A 16,513-nucleotide genomic window follows, 5' to 3' on the forward strand; every position below is an offset into this window, starting at 1 on the left:
TTGAATCCAGTCAAGCGAGGCATTTGTGAGCTATAGGCCAGGCTAGTTGTTTGCCCCTCCTTCCCTTCACGGACCGCTACGACCTACAAGATGAGGGTCACGTGACCGACGGACAGAGATGAAGGACTATTTATAGTAGATAATGATGAGTTACTAGAGGACAGACAGGAGATACAATGTTAATGAATCATTGCTAATGTTTAGTTCACAAGTATCTGTGCATCTGAATGACGAACGCTTTCTTCATGAGTCGCTCCTGATTAACTCTGAATCGGCCGCTGAGCAGCACAAACTAGTAACCAATCATTCATTACTAATGACTTAATCATTGGTTACTATCTTTGTGCACCCCGAGTGATCCATCACACGGCTAAGTGGTCCCTCATTAGGCTACATGATTGTCTTACCATTACCTGACCTTTTTGTGCTAAAGTGGTAGATTATACTGAGTAGTAATAAGTAGTACTAAGTACTACTAACTAGTACTAGAACTAATTAGCCCCTCATAGATTTGGTGGTGGCAGTAGGTCAATCCGCAGGGACTGGAGCTGGTGCCAGTTCGCCTGCTGGGTGCCTGTCCATGGGCAGCCACCTCGCTTTGACAGCTCTCCATTAATGCCTGTGTATGGGTCCTGTTTGTACATGTGTGAATGTATTTCGGGCATGCGTGTGTTATGTGTAAAAATACACAACAGAGTGAAACATTTTTCCCTCAGGGCTCAATAGTGACAGTATGACAAGTAGCTAAGCTGAGTTTTTACTGGGGAATTCACAGTTAGTTCCTTAATAATGATCTTCTCATCTAACTCTTGGCAAGTTAAATAAATATTAATCAACTTCAGAAAAAATCAACTTAGTTTTAGCTTTGTCTGTTAGTCACTGTGTTAAAATATTTGTGAGTGATAATTTGAAAGTGATAGCAGGTTCTCTTGGATTTTGGGGTCGTGGAATGAGCCTTTGGTTTGCGTTTGGATTATGGATTTGTTCCTGTGAAGCCAACAAGCACTTTAAAGGGATAGTTCGGGTGTTTTGAAGTGGGGTTGTATGAGGTACTTATCCATAGTAAGTGTATTACCTACAGTAGATGACGGTCGGAACGCCCCCCAGTTTGGAGAAGCAGACAGCAGTAGCAGCAGCAAAGCAAAGTAATACAGTGCTGTGGACAGGGACAGCAGAAAAAACACATTTTAGCCACCTAAAAGAAAGACTCACCTAAAAAAAATACAAATATCCGTATAAGTGTACGCTATATTTAGAATATTTTAAACAACTTATCTTGCAGACAGCCCTCTCTGATGGGGAACTGAACTGAAAGTGAAACTTATCTATGCTCTCTTCAAAGCCAGCAGACTCCGTTGACAAAAACAATATAGATAAGTTTCACTTTCAGGTCAGTTCCCCGTCGTAAAATATTCTGAATATAGTGTACACTTGAACGGATATTGATACTTACCTCATACAACCCCACTTCAAAACACCCGAACTATCCCTTTAAAATAGAGCATAGAATTAAGACACTGAGGTCATTACTCACATACATTAAGCTGTAGAATATATAAACAATAACAAAGAAGAAACTGACCAAGCATTCAGTGAAATGTGACAGTTTTTGATGTCTGAGTTGGTGCTACAGGAACAGAATATATTATTAAAAAAGTATTGCAGTTCGATACCCAGCCCTATTGGGAACACTATTCATGTGGTTATAGAACCATTTGAAGTCTACTTGGTTCTAATAAGTGTAGACCGACTGGTTCTGTTTACATCACTGCAGTGTTGGAACAATATACTGGGACCACTATAGACATGCCTATATTGTCTTTGCAGGGAGAAGGTCAAGAGGGTCAATAACTGTGGCGTTGAGAGCGTCTGCCCGGAGCCCGAGGCCCTCCCTCGCCATATCAACAACACCACCACAGTCAATACACTCCAAATTGAGCCCTCATGCAGAACACTGCGCAAATCAATATTCGTAAAAAGGTTACACATCAAACTATTAAAATACTTTATTGATCCTATGCGATATATAGTGCTTATATAGAAATCTATAGATATGTTACCCCTGTCCAATGGAAGTACAGAAGTATTCTCATTATCACAGTCTCATTATTTTGATTTCTTACAGTATCATATGGCAAAGTAGGTGTGGGAGAGAGGCAAATAATTCTCATTCAGTTGGCCACATGCCTTGATAACTGCTGCTTTCTCTCTCTTTTGAGAACATCCTGTCAAACTCAATGCCAACATTTGACAGTTTAGCATTTCCAGCATGCTGTTTGACATGATGTTCTCTCCCATACAAAAACAGAATGAGGGAAGGGGACATTTAACGGGGCTACGTATAACTCAGCCCTTACATAAGCTCTGTTAAGAATATCTCAGAAAACAGGCTGAACATCCCATTTCGAACCTATTCATCTTCTTTCTTACAGCTGTCAAGAAAACTCCTCCAGCTGAGAGAGATAGACAGTCAAAGAGCATCTCTCTCATCAAACTCTCTCACAACCAAACATTAACTTCTTTTTTTTTTTCTTCACACGCCAGCCACATATCATTCAACTAAACGGAGCAGCTGCACCAAACATCACAGAATGTACAATAAACCTGTCACAATCTGTACTCGTATGGAAATGGGGAATTAAAAGACAAAAGCAGGTGTTGTGGAGGATGGAGATTTTGAGTTTGCCAGGTGTAAATCTGACAAATGGGAGAGAAGGGGGGAGCGGGAGGGGAAAAGGTGACCAAGATAGATGGATGGAGTGATATTGAGTATCAAGGTGAATGGAACAGCATGCGGGAGCATGGAGGAAAATGCAAGGCGAGGCAAAAAGTCAAGAATCAGGTGCCAGAAAAAGTCAGCTGGCGGTCACAGATGTACCAGAGAAAAAGTGTTATTACTTGGGATGAAATATAGCTTCATGGTAGTGGGTGAGAACAAAAATATACAAAGATGGAACCTAGTTGCATAGATCAAAGGCGAAAAAAGAGGAGTTTTATCTAAAGCACCGAATAAGAAAAGCGTGAGTGGCACTCTCGGGTTTGATGGTGTATTTGATAGCCTCTTGGACCATTACAGCAGGAGAAGTTAAGAGCAACATCACAGGAGGGAGCAGGAATAGAAAGTAGTTTGGGTTGTGGAGAAAAGTACAGGGACATGGAGCAGACATAAGTGACCAGAGGCAGTTGTGAATGCACAGTCAATAGAGAGACAGAGAATAGGCAGGAGAGGAAAAATCGAAAAGGGCACACGAGAGCAAGAGAAAGTGAGTGGGACGGAGAGAAAAGGGACTGACAGTGAAGAATGGAGGCAGTTAAAGATATCTGCCGAGCGATCTGTTATTACAGAAGGAGGGAGACAAACAGCTTCTTTCTTTTTTTTTTACAGCGAAATAAAGACGCTCATCAATTTAAATCGGCAGGGTTCCTGCATCTCACCTTTTCTCTGTCTGACGCCAGGGCGGCGAAGGCGTGTTCCTCCCTCCTCCTGTCCACACTCATCACACAGAGGAAGAGGACACCCCTCCAGGGGCATCCTGGGTAATCTTGCGTGGCCGGAAACGTGGCGATGGCGAGCGGATGGCGGCAGGACCCTTTGTTATTTACTGCTCACTTAGCCCCTCTGCACCCCGACACACACACAATTTATGAGGACAATCGTCGGGCCCGCCGCGCTCCATTGGAGCACTCCCTGATGGATGTACATGGAGCCGGGGAGAGAGGAGAGAGCTGGAGGGAGGCAGGGAGGGAGAGGAAGACAAAGATTAAGGTTGGGGTGTCTTACAGTTTTCATTGCTGCAAATTAACAACCCATTGTGCTTCATAAAAGAAAAAAAGTCAAATCAAAATAATAGATAATGAAGATCATTTTGTCAAACAAACGGTATGCGTTGAAGTCATTATAGATATGAGCAATTCAGTGCGGCAGCTTGAATATCTCAGAGGGTGTGCGGCCCCGTCTCATTCTAGGAGGGATGTGAACTGAGCTACCTGCTCGTATGTCTTGCGAAATGCCACTGACACACCAAATGTCACCCGAATGTCAGCAATTCCACCGTCTGTGTTTTGAGCTTTTATTTTGGTGCATTCATTTCAGCAGATACCTCTGCTCTTTGCCTCAGCCCTCTGCCTCTTTCATCCTGTCTGCAACGTCCCCCAAGCCTCACCTCTGCTGTCCCTGCACTCTGTGTTTTTTGCAGCCGGGCGTACACTGCACAGCAAGTGTTCGATCATAACAATCCATTAGAATAATCACTGATAACAAGTCCATTTTCATAAAAGAGGCGGGAGAGGGATTAATGAGCTTAACGCTACTTATGTTCCATCCATTTTGTGCTGTAAATCAATAATCCAGTAATAATGTTCTTCAGTGGGGCAACAGAGCCCCAGGAGCAGCATCCTCTCTCTCTCTTCATGAGTTATTTGAGCCGCCCTGCTATCTCCTTTGTTCTCTATAAAGTTGCCTTTTGGGACGGCCAGGACCAAACACATATATTTTTAGTCTTTTCTACACAGTCTGGTGTGAAACAACACAAGGGATTGGTGAGACTCCAAGAAGCAGAGAGCGCACAGAAGGGGAGGAGGAGGGAGGGGAAGGGGGTGGAAGAGAAGGAGGAAGCAAATGAGCGGAGAGGATGGGGCTGAGAAAGCACTGGGAGAACATGAAATGCATGGGGGGAGGCGAGAAGATGGATGTGGAGGGGTAGAGCATTTTTACATGACTCTGTGTCACCAGCCGTTTCTTCCCTCACTATCTGCTCTAAGATACAGTACTTCTATCTTTTAATCACTCAAAAACAAGATTACTGTTTAGTGGTTATCTGTTGTTTCATTCAAAAATCCTTCTAGACTTTGATGGCATTGCAATCAACTGCATTCAAATGTATTCTGACATAATTATTGGGTCAGCTGCAAAATTGATTGCCAGCCTGTATTTTGCTAGAATGTGTTTGTGTACTTTGCATTGTGTTTTCCCTGCGGTGGTGTCATGACAACTTAAGGTATTTTTAACCTTATAGCTGGGTACTAAGAACATACATTATGCGTTTTAGCACTTTAGAAAATGTTTCCCTACTATTATAATGTACTGTTATTTATCATGCAGTACATTTCACCTATCATGACCATAGCCAAGGATGCCTCCTGAAGGTGCAGTGTCAAGTTTTTTTCTTTTTAATAAACAAAGAAAAGTTATGTTTGCATTCAGTGTTTCACACCAAAACTCATTGTGCGTATCCTTGAGGTCTAACAAACACTTTGAATGCACATTATTTCTCATAAGATATTTTTAAAGCTGCATTGGTTACATCATTGTTTACTAGTTAGCCGTGTTCTTCTTCACTGCAGACGTTTCTTGACGCATTACTACCACCTGTGGATCAGTGGAATAAGGAGAACTGTGCAGGACTGTGTAACGTGTCACCCACGTGCACATGCAGGTGTGTCCTCATGCAAAAATTCCACATGATGCAACTCTGCATGGCAACTTCGGTTTTTGGTTTATACTGGGGAAAGATATTACTCCTCTATATCTTTATATAGCAAATAGTTGTGTGCTGCTGTATTAATGCTCTGGAGATCGTAGAGCACCTTTAAGGTATGGTTAAACCTGCAATAACAGATTTTTTGGACACTTGGGGCAGCAGAAAGAAGCTGTAAACCCAACCCTGTAAAGTAAAGTTGATATGGGAAATGCCTATTTACATTTCCAGCAGAAATGTTAATAGCAATATTGGCATTTATTCAAGTCCTGAGGCTCTTTAGCTGCTCAATGCACCACTATGTACACCAGCTAGTTGCCAAGTGTGTCGGTCTTCTGTTTGATGCTGGGCAACTAGCGTCCAGTGGGTTTATATAACTTTTTTTCTCCTGAAAACAGCTGCCTGCTGCATCTGGAAACAACACTGATTAGAGCGGTGAGAGTGAATCAAAACAGTAAAGTTGGAGGCTAGAAAACAAAAACAATGAGCTAAAATATGCTATAAAGCCCCGTAGAGCTGAGGGGGACTATAGGATGGTGTCATAATTCTCTTTGGGTTCATCACTACAGGTGACTCTTTTCACGATCAATTCGTAATATAAAAATATTGATTATTGTCGCTTTAAGGTATGGTTAAGGCTGGGGAAATATTGTGGAAAAAAGCTATTAATTGCTGGTCTGTGATGAGACTCAAACTCTGGTCTCCAGCATGAAAGTCAGACACACTCATCCGCTACACACCACCGACCTTCACACCGTTACCTCCACCTTTCAACTAAAGGGCACGCTACTTCCTGCATTGGTAGGCCTACTGGACTTTGAAATTGCATGTAAATTTTGAGGTGCAGAATCGTCCCGTATCAATGTAATTCAAAGGGATACTGGACTGCTGGTGACTTGATCTGTTCTAAAGGGCACTTAAAAGGTCCAGTGTGTGGGATCTGTCGGTATGTAGCGGTGAGGTGAGGAGATTGCAAACAACTGAAGCCTCTCCCGAGTGCCAAGCGTGTTGGAGAGCTACGGTGGCTGACTGAAAAACGTGAATGGCCCTGGCTAGAGCCATTTGAAGCACAGCCAGTGCGTAGAGTGTGTGTGTGTAAGTAGGAAATGAGTGGTAAAGCAAAAGAGAGCGTGGTGGCGACAGGAGCGAGTAACGTTATTGACTCCGGCCCAAGCAGGAAAAGATGAGTTTGGTTTGTCCATTCTGGGCTACTGTTGAAACATGGCGGTGCTACATGGCGGACTCCTTGGAGAGAGGACCCGCTTCCTTTGCAGATATAAACGGCTCATTCTAAGGTAACATAAACACAACGATTCTTATTATCAGGTGATTATACACTAAAGAAAACATTCTTATTAATATTATATTCTATATACCTTTAGATCCCCCTAATTCTTACACACTGTTCCTTTAAAGGCCTAGCACCAAGACAAGAAAGTACATTCAGATAATATGAGGTGACCACTGGACATTAAATTGGCATCTCACACTTCCTGATCGAAATGTCTTGATGCCAGATCAGCTTGTTTAACCTACGACTCAAATATATTTCACACCTCAGCAGAGGTCAGGAGGACCTGAACAGGGGTCCATGATGACCACAAAGAACCTAAAAACTCTGCAACGGCCTAATCAGACATCTTGGCTTTATACTATCTTGCAGTGCAGTTTGACCTTTGTGAGAAATCTTCACTCAAATCTTTCAAACACATTGTCAGGAACTAATCTGTATATCAATTCATGTCATCATCCAAGGGAAATATCTTCTCTTTAAGGGGATTGATACAACTGGAAATACATACTACACTACAGTTGTGTGTTTAGTATTTGGCTGAATTTTTTTCCAGCCTAGAGTAATGAAGAAAGGTAGTGTGCGTGTGGCCGTGCTCTATTCTGATTGGAGGGGATGAGGGCGGAGCTGGATGCAGCGCAGGGTTAATCTGAAACATGTTGGAAGCATCAGGGTCCAGACAGCCTCCTGTATAGCCCCAGCTGGCGGCTTCCCCTCTCCTCCTCCTCCTGCTCTGGCTACTCACATCCCCACGATGCACTGAGAGAGCGGTAAGAGAGAAAAGAGTTGGCAAACTCTGCTGCCCATGTGCCAACGCCGAGCCCCAACACTGCACTGCCTGCCTCAGCAACAATCTCTGCAACAGCATTTAGAACAGGAGGTAATAGCCCACAACATAGCCTGACGCGGCAATTACTCAGATAATGTGGGCAAATTTGAATAAAATGGCAACAGAACGACATCTCTGTCTGTCTTTTTCCAGATTTTGAAATACCCCAAGTCATCCGGCGGAAGAAATCCAACAGAGTATCGCCCTCAGGTCCATATGTTTTAGCTGACACAGCCTCTACTGTCCTCAGGTGTCATGTTTACGATCAAGTACAGAAGGGAGGGAGATATTATACAAGGATGCAGCCTTCTCAGGTGGAATGAAATGTGACAAAAAATGTGTATTTCTTCCCTCAAAACTATTATCCTTACACGTTGTGCACATCAAGCAGATTAGCAGTTATGTTTTACTCCCATTATAAAACAACATAATGGGCAGGAGCTGTGGAGGAATCTCAGACGTGCTGTATAATTGGAAGCACGGCTTCATTATATTTGTGGGGCTTTGCAGTATATTACATGAAGCAAGTGCAGCAACTTACGAGTGCATCATAAGTTCAGCATGCCCAGATGAGATGAGGATAAGCGAGACTAGTAGTAAGAGTGAAGAAAACACCAGAGGCCATCTGCATGTGTTATTAAACTGCCCATCGCCTTGCACTAAATCCCAACAGTGGGAAAGAATCCAGCAATCAGAGCGGGTACAGCCGGCGACTGGTGCCTGAATTATCCTTCAAATGTAGGTTAATGAATTCAGGAGCAGGCTCCGCTCATGAGCATCATATCTTTAACAACCTGACAGACGCACCTGCCAATCTGTGGCGGGGGCTCTCTGCAGGGGGAAGAAGGGGGGTGGTTAAGGAGGGGGTGGGATCGATCGCACCTACAGAGTTGACCCTGTTGGGTGACAGCACCACCGGAGACGCCGGGACACCCAGGGCAAGTCCATTCATCAGAGACCATCAGGAGCTAATGAAACACGCTGAGAGAGTGATTAAGACACAGACACCTACTACAGCAGGGCCCCGCGCCTGATGCATTAATCACAGCCGCTGTCTGCGGGTATCTACCCTCTCTGTTGCTGTGTGTGTATGTGTGCATACAGACACTCTTATAGACTGGTCTTTATGTCTGGATACGATTTGGGGAAAAAGCTGCAGCGTGCATGTAGGAGGTGCTACTGTCCTCTCCGTGTTTGCCCTTGGATATGGTCCACCACCTTTGTGGCTCTGCCAGTAAAAGACACTGTGGTTGGACTTGGCATCACTACAAGAAGCTGTTCTCCTCCTGATCATTAACTTTTGATGTTAATTGATTAATCAAATGAGCAAACACCTACAAGCAAAACTGTGTTCCATCTGGGAAGGGCTTGCCCTGTCTGCTCAGCAATGAATAGCACAATGCAGATGGTATTTATTTTGGTAAGAGACTTTTCTGTAGCCGATTACTCATAGCAATCTGGTTATCCATAAGTTTGTCACATGAACTTGGCTGTTAGAAACTGCAGCATCTCTTTTGGAAGTCCAAGACAGCGCCTGCCGCATTAAAACTATGCCACAAATTCGTTAGATGACATCCAAACACCATCTGTGGTGTCACCGTCAGAGAGAGAGGCTGCGTATTGTTTATGACAGAACCAAGATGAGGTTTTAATACCCGGTTTTATTGCTTAACAAATGAAGACAGGCTGAAGGTGATTATTTATATCTATTAATTAAGTTAATTAAGATGGGAGGATTTGCTTCCCTCGCCCCTGTTGCTAATTACATCTGTGACTACAGCGCAAGGTTGACGCCGTAAATACAGATGTCATCTCAGCACAGCCACATGTTGGAGATTAGTCTCAGCGTGTGTTTGCCTGAGCATGTTCGACATGTTCTCATCCCAACTTGTCACATACTGTACTGACACTTTGTCAGCACATTTCGGCGTCACTTTACGGTCGCAGTAAACACGTGCTTAACATTGTGAATTCAAACAAAAAAGCTTGCTACAAAACCACTTAGGAAAAAAACATCATGGTTTGGCTTAAAACTACTACGTTTGTAAAGTGAAAATGAAACTTTGTGAACACAGAACACCAATGAACAGCTGATTGTAAAGTGAAAGTGAAACTTAACCCAAGCCCTGTGTTTGTTGGACACATCCAATTTTGGCTTCACTTCTATACAGTGGGAAGAAGTGGAGACGCATCGTCCATTCTATATACAATCAATGGGCATGACAAAGCGTCAGTATTTTACGCCCTGGGAATTAGAACGGGCTGCATGTTTGTGTTCAAGCACAGGTTTAAGTATCAATGTTGCCAGTGCTAAATACATATATGGTGCAAAATCCCGTATATTTAGCATGGTATATAATGAAAAATGTCTCTCTTCAGCTGGGACAGACAGTTACTGAGTTACACAACACCAATGAAATATGTGTAATCCCTAGAAATGAAAAAGACATTGTCTTTCATTGTGTTTCGTGTGTCTTTGTCCAAAGCAGCCCAGTAGTTCGACCTGCTGAGCGAGCAAACCCACTCTCTGCCCACTCCATCTCTGTCCCTTCTTCAGACTCGCTTCTGTTGCCGCAAATGGGACAGCGACCAAGGGGTCTGCACTACAAGCAGCAGATTAAAGGATTACCATTAATTAGATGTCAGGGACAGAGAGGGGCTTTGCCTGTCTTGGCCATGATACAATATCTGTTAATCTGCTGCGCTCCTGGATAAAAAGAAATCAGTCCATTGACAGGAAAAATAGGAAAAAGAGGGATGGGGCCGAGGAAGAATTGAAAAACATGAACAAAGAGGCGAAGGAGTGAGGGGTGGGTGTAGAGATCGGAGGAGGGATGAAAGAGGTGGAATGAAGCAAATATGCTCGTGTTCCACTTGAATGTACATTGAGCTTTTCCTTATAGAAAGAAAAGCAGCTGGAGGATAACAAGAGGCATGAGGGTGTAAGAGACCAAAAGGAAGTAACAATGAGTTAATAACGGGGTGATCTATGGAGAAACAACGCGCTGAAGAGAGGGGTGAAGTGGCTCGGGCCAGAGGAGAGAACTCTAGGGCTGCTTGATTATGGCAAAAATCATAATCATGATTATTTTGTTCAATATTGAGCTCACGACTTTTTAACACAATTATTCATTGACTTTGGAAACATCGTGTATATAGAAAGAACATTTTGTAGCCTAAGTTTTAAAGTTAAATGCATCAATCTGGTGCACTTTTAGAGCAAAATGAAGAGGCTTCGTCCCTCTCCGCAGGAAAAGATTGAAAAGCAAGCACTTTTTAGGGCTGTCAAAGTTAACGTGAATTTGTTTCAACGCCACTAATTTCTTCAAGGCATTAATACAGCTTGCAGTTTTTAGGTTGTGGCGGGCTCAATTTTAAAACTAGAGTGAAGATACTGGCATATGATATGATATATATTGGTACCATGTCATACTAGCTTGTCATGAAGGAGGCTAAATAACGCTCCAAACTTCTGCTAAATTTTAGCGAGGATATACTGGTATGGCCATTTTCAAAGGGGTCCCTTGACCTCTGACCTCTAGATATGTGAATGAAAATGGGTTCTATGGGTACCAACGAGTCTCCCCTTTACAGACATGCCCACTTTATGATAATCACATGCAGTTTGGGGCAAGACATGGTCAAGTCAGCACACTGACACACTGACAGCTGTTGTTGCTGTTGGGCTTGAGTTTTCCATGTTATGATTTGAGCATATTTTTATGATAAATGCAGTACCTGTGAGGGTTTCTGGACAATATTTGTCATTGTTTTGTGTTGTTAATTGATTTCCAGTAATAAATATTCCCTTTAAGGTACATTTTGAAAAGATAAAAAGTGTGTGACTAATTTGCAATTAATTGCTGTTAATTATGGACAATCATGCGATTAATCGGGATTAAATATTTTAATCGATTGACAGCCTTAGTAATTATTTTTATAATTACTCTTTTTTTTTTTCAGACAAGATTGGCCAAACACCTCTCCCTGATTTGACATTAGTTAATTTCATCCGTCAGCTTCACTCTGCACCGTCACATCTGTATGATTGTCAAAAAAAAAGTGAAAAATGAGCAGCTGCACTTCACAGATATACCGTTCCTTTGTAAACACGTGTCATTCTTAATTGAAGTCTCAGTCAGATGGATAGCAGGTGAGTCAGGTGATTGACAGGTGACTGGTTTGAGTTTGATAAGGCACTAGTCCATAATAGAAGTCCTGACCCTCACATTTAGTGCTATTAACCTAAGCCAGACTGGCTGTGTTGACTTCATCTTCCTTTGACAGGGAGTGTGATACCGTGCCTCGGGCCAGGTGTGGACGGGCTATCAGGGTCCTGTTAAACACCCGCCTACTGCCCAGCAGATAACACTCACCCTATGGGTATGCTGGTTGTGCCTACTGTCTTCCCAGTCTGGACAGATCACCTACAGCTGTATGAGGCTTATCACCAGCATGTCCGCACACGGGTATATTGCTTATAGGAAACATAAACTATCTGCAAAGTGAGGTTGATGTTAAAATATACAACTATGCATTTTGTTGAGCTGGTTGAAAGCCCGAAGGCAAGTGCATGACTGCAATTTTTTGCTGCAGCGAGTAGCACCTGATGTAAATTTGAGTTGTGAGGGGGTAATTGATGGAGAAGGGCTGGGACATCATTTTCTTATGGCCAGGCGGAGGGCATTCCCTCTATTTGAGTAGCGGGACTCTGGGCACCCCTATGAGCCCCACTCGCCTGAGACTCTAATTACTTTGGGGACCTGGAGAATTCAAAGGATTTAGATACGAGGGAAAAAAGAATTTCCAATTTACTGCACCACTTGATGTTTGTCTTCGTTTGTGGTACGACTTCTGCTTCGGGAAGCAAACAGACACAAAGTGCACATTTGTGCGTCCTGATAAAAGGTGAAACATTATTAGAACGCTGTCACGGTGGTGTTTATCCCTGGGAAGCGTGTGTGTGTGTGTGGATAATAATCTCCTGGACAAACACACTGTAACCTCACCCCCCCGCCTTCTCTGCCGGAGCTATCTTCATCTCACAAAGCTCAACCCCTGCCTGTCTGGCCACTGACATTTCTGCTCATGCTGTGGAGCCAACGCCCCGAAACTCCTTTTACACTGGGAATAAATTACCTCGGAAAAAATAAAAACAGAGCCATCAGTTTCATTTCTTGATTGAGTCGTATCTCATTCACTTTTATCACGCCGTTGTTTAGACATTTACACAGACTTGTGAAAAATTCAATAATCACTTCACAGTTGGGGGAAATGTTCTGAATGAGAATCTGGATATCTTTCAGTCTTGGAGAGGCCCGTGGTCCTCTAGGCGAATGATTTGGTTACATGCAAATCATCTTTTCATTCCCTAAGCTTTATATAATTAGAATTCTGTAATCAAATAAAAAAAAAAAAAACAGCATAAAAAAATATTCATTTTCCTTTTTCATTAGTTTGCAGCTTAGATTACATTTTTGCCTGATTGAGAACAGTCCCCTGTGGACTGTGGAAGGTGCTGTCTAAACAATTTAAAACATGGCTTCCTTGACAACAGACGCTCTGAAGCGTGATGATCAGAAACACATTTTGGTTATGAGGTCAACCGACAATAATTGCCTGGCAGGTTGATCAATTAACACTTCTCCCCCACGCGTGTTTGGATCTGCATGCACACGTTAATGTTGTACCTTCATATAGAGGTTCAGAAAAGGTGTTAATTCCTTTCCTCTGCATGATTTAGTTAGCGAACATTAGAGAAATGCAAATGACATGGCAGGATATTAGTGTATCAGAGAAGGGGAGCTGTGTGCGTTTCATACTTATTCAGCATTACGTGCTTCGGAATTACGAGGCCACAAAAGCAGTAAAAGCTTAATTTGAGAGGTTTCACTGTTGCCGACGGGAAAGCTATAACGAAGCTCAATGGTCATATGAGGATTTAATAAAAGAAAAAAAATATTCCCAGCGATTCACTTGTCATCAGTTGAGAGCGCCCCTACGCATATGCACAGACCCATGACCAATGAAATGAGAGTGAGAGAAAATGGGTGGTAAACTTTCCATCATCTCCATTCTTTTCTGTTTAACGGGGGAATATTTTGCGCTCACTCTGAGTGGCGGAGACCAGTAAAGCCACGGTGTTTTACGGCATCCCGGCTCCGTGTTGACAAAGATTGGGCTCCAGAGAGGCCTGCTAGAAAGTCACAAAGTCATGCAGGACAGAGAGTGGGGCTTCGCAGACTGATCCTTCGCTGACAGAATCTAGTGTTTAAGGCATTAATGCCACACTTTAATTGAGCACCTGGTGAGCGGGATGTCAAACAGCAGAGCCCTCCAGGGTGGCATATGTTGTCTAAGGTATGTGTATGCATGTGTGTGTGTTTGCACCTCGCCTGTGTGGGAGTGTGACAGACAGAATGAGACCTCTCAGCAGAAGGTGCTGGGGAGACAATCAATAGCGCTCACCAAGGTGTGCGGCTGCAGCGCTCTCTCGTTATGCGAGGCGAGGGAGGCTGGCTGAGGAAGAGCCAGGGGAGTACGGACACACACTCGCGGAGGCCCCCTGATGCCGGCCTCTGCTGTCTTTTTTATGATACGTGACAAGATAATAAGTCTGTAGCACCCCTGAAAACATCCCCCATGGGTGTATTATCCCTTTGTAGCTTTTCCTTGGAGGAGTGTTACTGTATTCATTCTCAAGATTCACCGTGAACAATGTGACCAGCTGCCCATTCAAAGGCACCTCTATTTTAGATGTGATGATGTCCAAAAACCAAGAGAGTCTATTTGTGAATATGCTGCACCGACTAACACAGGAGGGAGGGAAAAGAAATGAACAGAAAATGATACCTACAGCATACTGTGACATTGGGAAAAATACCTCTCTGCAAACAATGTAGCCCCCATTATCTACAAATAACCAGGATCCCGAAGGTGCTTTTGGATTAAATATAACTGCGAAAATAATGGCCATTTTAAAATTTGATAATGCAACCCTATCCTTCTGGGCACCATTTCCTTGGACCAAGACTGTGGGACAGTTCTGTCGAGCTGCACCCCGTCCCCATCCATTTTTATGCATGCTGCCAGTAAGCTGTGCCAAAGTGCTGATATCCCTCATTAGAAAAGCAGGATCCAGGAAAGAGTCCAACTAATGCCTGCTCACACTGACACGATGATGGCGCGGGGTCTCCACAGGAGATTTGAAGGTCAACAAGAAAAACAGGTTGTAATAGATAGCAAATTGCGGCCTGTGAAAACCCCCATTTAAATCGAATATCCTGCGCTGTTGTAGAATGAGCTTAAAGGGAGTGGAGATGTGTTCCCTCATGCTTGTTAACGCTAACTGAATTTGACTGCAGAAGGAAACAGACACGCTGATTGAGGCGACTGTGTATGCATGTGTATCCAAGTGAAGCCTGTGCGGTTTCTAAGCCAGCAGTCCACACACACACACACACAGTGTGTGGGGCCCTGCACTGTGACACAAAAAAGCACACAAAAAGTGCAGAATATTTGACATAGATTAGGAAAAAGTGCAGCTATTCTAGCAAGTCATTCATTATCTGGTGATATCCCAAATAATTCTATCCACTGAGCCCACAAAAGCCAACATTTATCCAGCCCTTAGGGCAGAGCCTGGGGAGGCTCGGCTCCGAGCTGGCTAGAATATGGAGTTAACACAGGTCACATCCCATCTCCAATATCCTTAGGCAAAATATGTATCCTCGTTTCCAGCAATTCCACATATCACCAGCGCCTCTTTTTTCTGTACATTTATCACCACATTTCCCTCCCTTCCTCTTGTTCGCTCCCTCAAACACACAAAGTGGATTCACACTCCCATCTTACCTGAAAGCCTTCTCCCTCCTGTGGTTCTGCGAAAGCTCTGGGGTGCTGCAGGTGTGGTAAGGGGCCTTTCTGTACCAGATAGGGCACGAGGATTACACCCACACTAGATTAAACCACCATCATTGCCTGCTGGGAATTCTAACAATTATCAGCCTTGTACTCCGGGGATGTGGGACTGATGGGGGACGGGGGGTCCGGAGGCAGAGGAGGGGGGCCACCAGGCGCCGGTTGTCGCGAGGGTAATGTCTCCATCTTGAGCACCGGTCTGCCACGTTGAGATAAACAGTGCCTGCCAGGCAAAACATCAGATGTCTCAAATGCACTGTTAAGAAGCACAGTTTGAGACACGGCGTGGACGATTTTGTTTCATGTGACTGGCTTAGTTGAGACTACCCTGCTGCTTATCTCCTTTTGTTTCATTCTGCATCCTTGGCCACAACGCCGGTCACTGATGCTGCAGTTGAAAGTGTTGTAAATGCTCCCTTTTTTTCCACCCACACAAAAGCCAGCCTCTTTGTCACTTTGGAGCCTTGTTGTAAATTGAAGGACCCTTCTGAGGGCATTGGGGAGAGAAAAGCGGGTCTGTAATGAGAACATTAAAACAACATATGCTGCTCCTTTGCACCTCCGCACTTCAGACTGGATTTTATTTCACCCTTTTTCCCTCTATCGCACACTCTGCTCCCGCTCTGTTGAATTCCCACTTGCCTCTTTTTTGGAAAGTCATTGAGAGTCTTTGACAAAGACGGGCTGAAGTGAATGTGAAAGCGTGCCCCTGGCCTTGTCGCCTCGTAGTGGAGCGGGCCATCTGACCACCAGCAGTAGGTTGGGCCAAGTGGGGCCATTAGACCAAACCTGGGAGACCCGTGCAGCCACCACTGCCAAGCTGCTCCACTCTCCTTCAAGCTTCAGACTACTCTGCCCACCTCAGCCACCGCCACCGCCAACCCCTCCTCTTCCTCTTCCCCCTGCAGGTGCCAACTCTTCTGCTCAGCCAGATCCCAGTGGAGCACATGGACAGAAAAAAAATCCATCCAGTCAACCCCATTCTCCTGTGTGTGA

At 44.0% G+C, this 16,513-nt stretch overlaps 1 protein-coding gene across 3 annotated transcripts in view; it reads right to left on the reverse strand.

The window, feature by feature from the left end:
- The window catches only part of unc5b (unc-5 netrin receptor B), a 151,904-nt gene that overhangs the window by 77,009 nt on the left and 58,382 nt on the right, over positions 1-16,513 (reverse strand). For all 3 annotated transcript variants that reach the window (XM_074646497.1, XM_074646496.1, XM_074646494.1), the window contains exon 2: positions 3,436-3,726. In XM_074646497.1, the coding sequence (XP_074502598.1) occupies positions 3,436-3,532 (97 nt within the window). In that variant the 5' untranslated portion in view covers positions 3,533-3,726. The remainder of the gene's footprint in view (positions 1-3,435; positions 3,727-16,513) is intronic.

This window comes from Sebastes fasciatus, chromosome 9 (assembly GCF_043250625.1).
Source record: "Sebastes fasciatus isolate fSebFas1 chromosome 9, fSebFas1.pri, whole genome shotgun sequence".
Taxonomy (NCBI): domain Eukaryota; kingdom Metazoa; phylum Chordata; class Actinopteri; order Perciformes; family Sebastidae; genus Sebastes; species Sebastes fasciatus.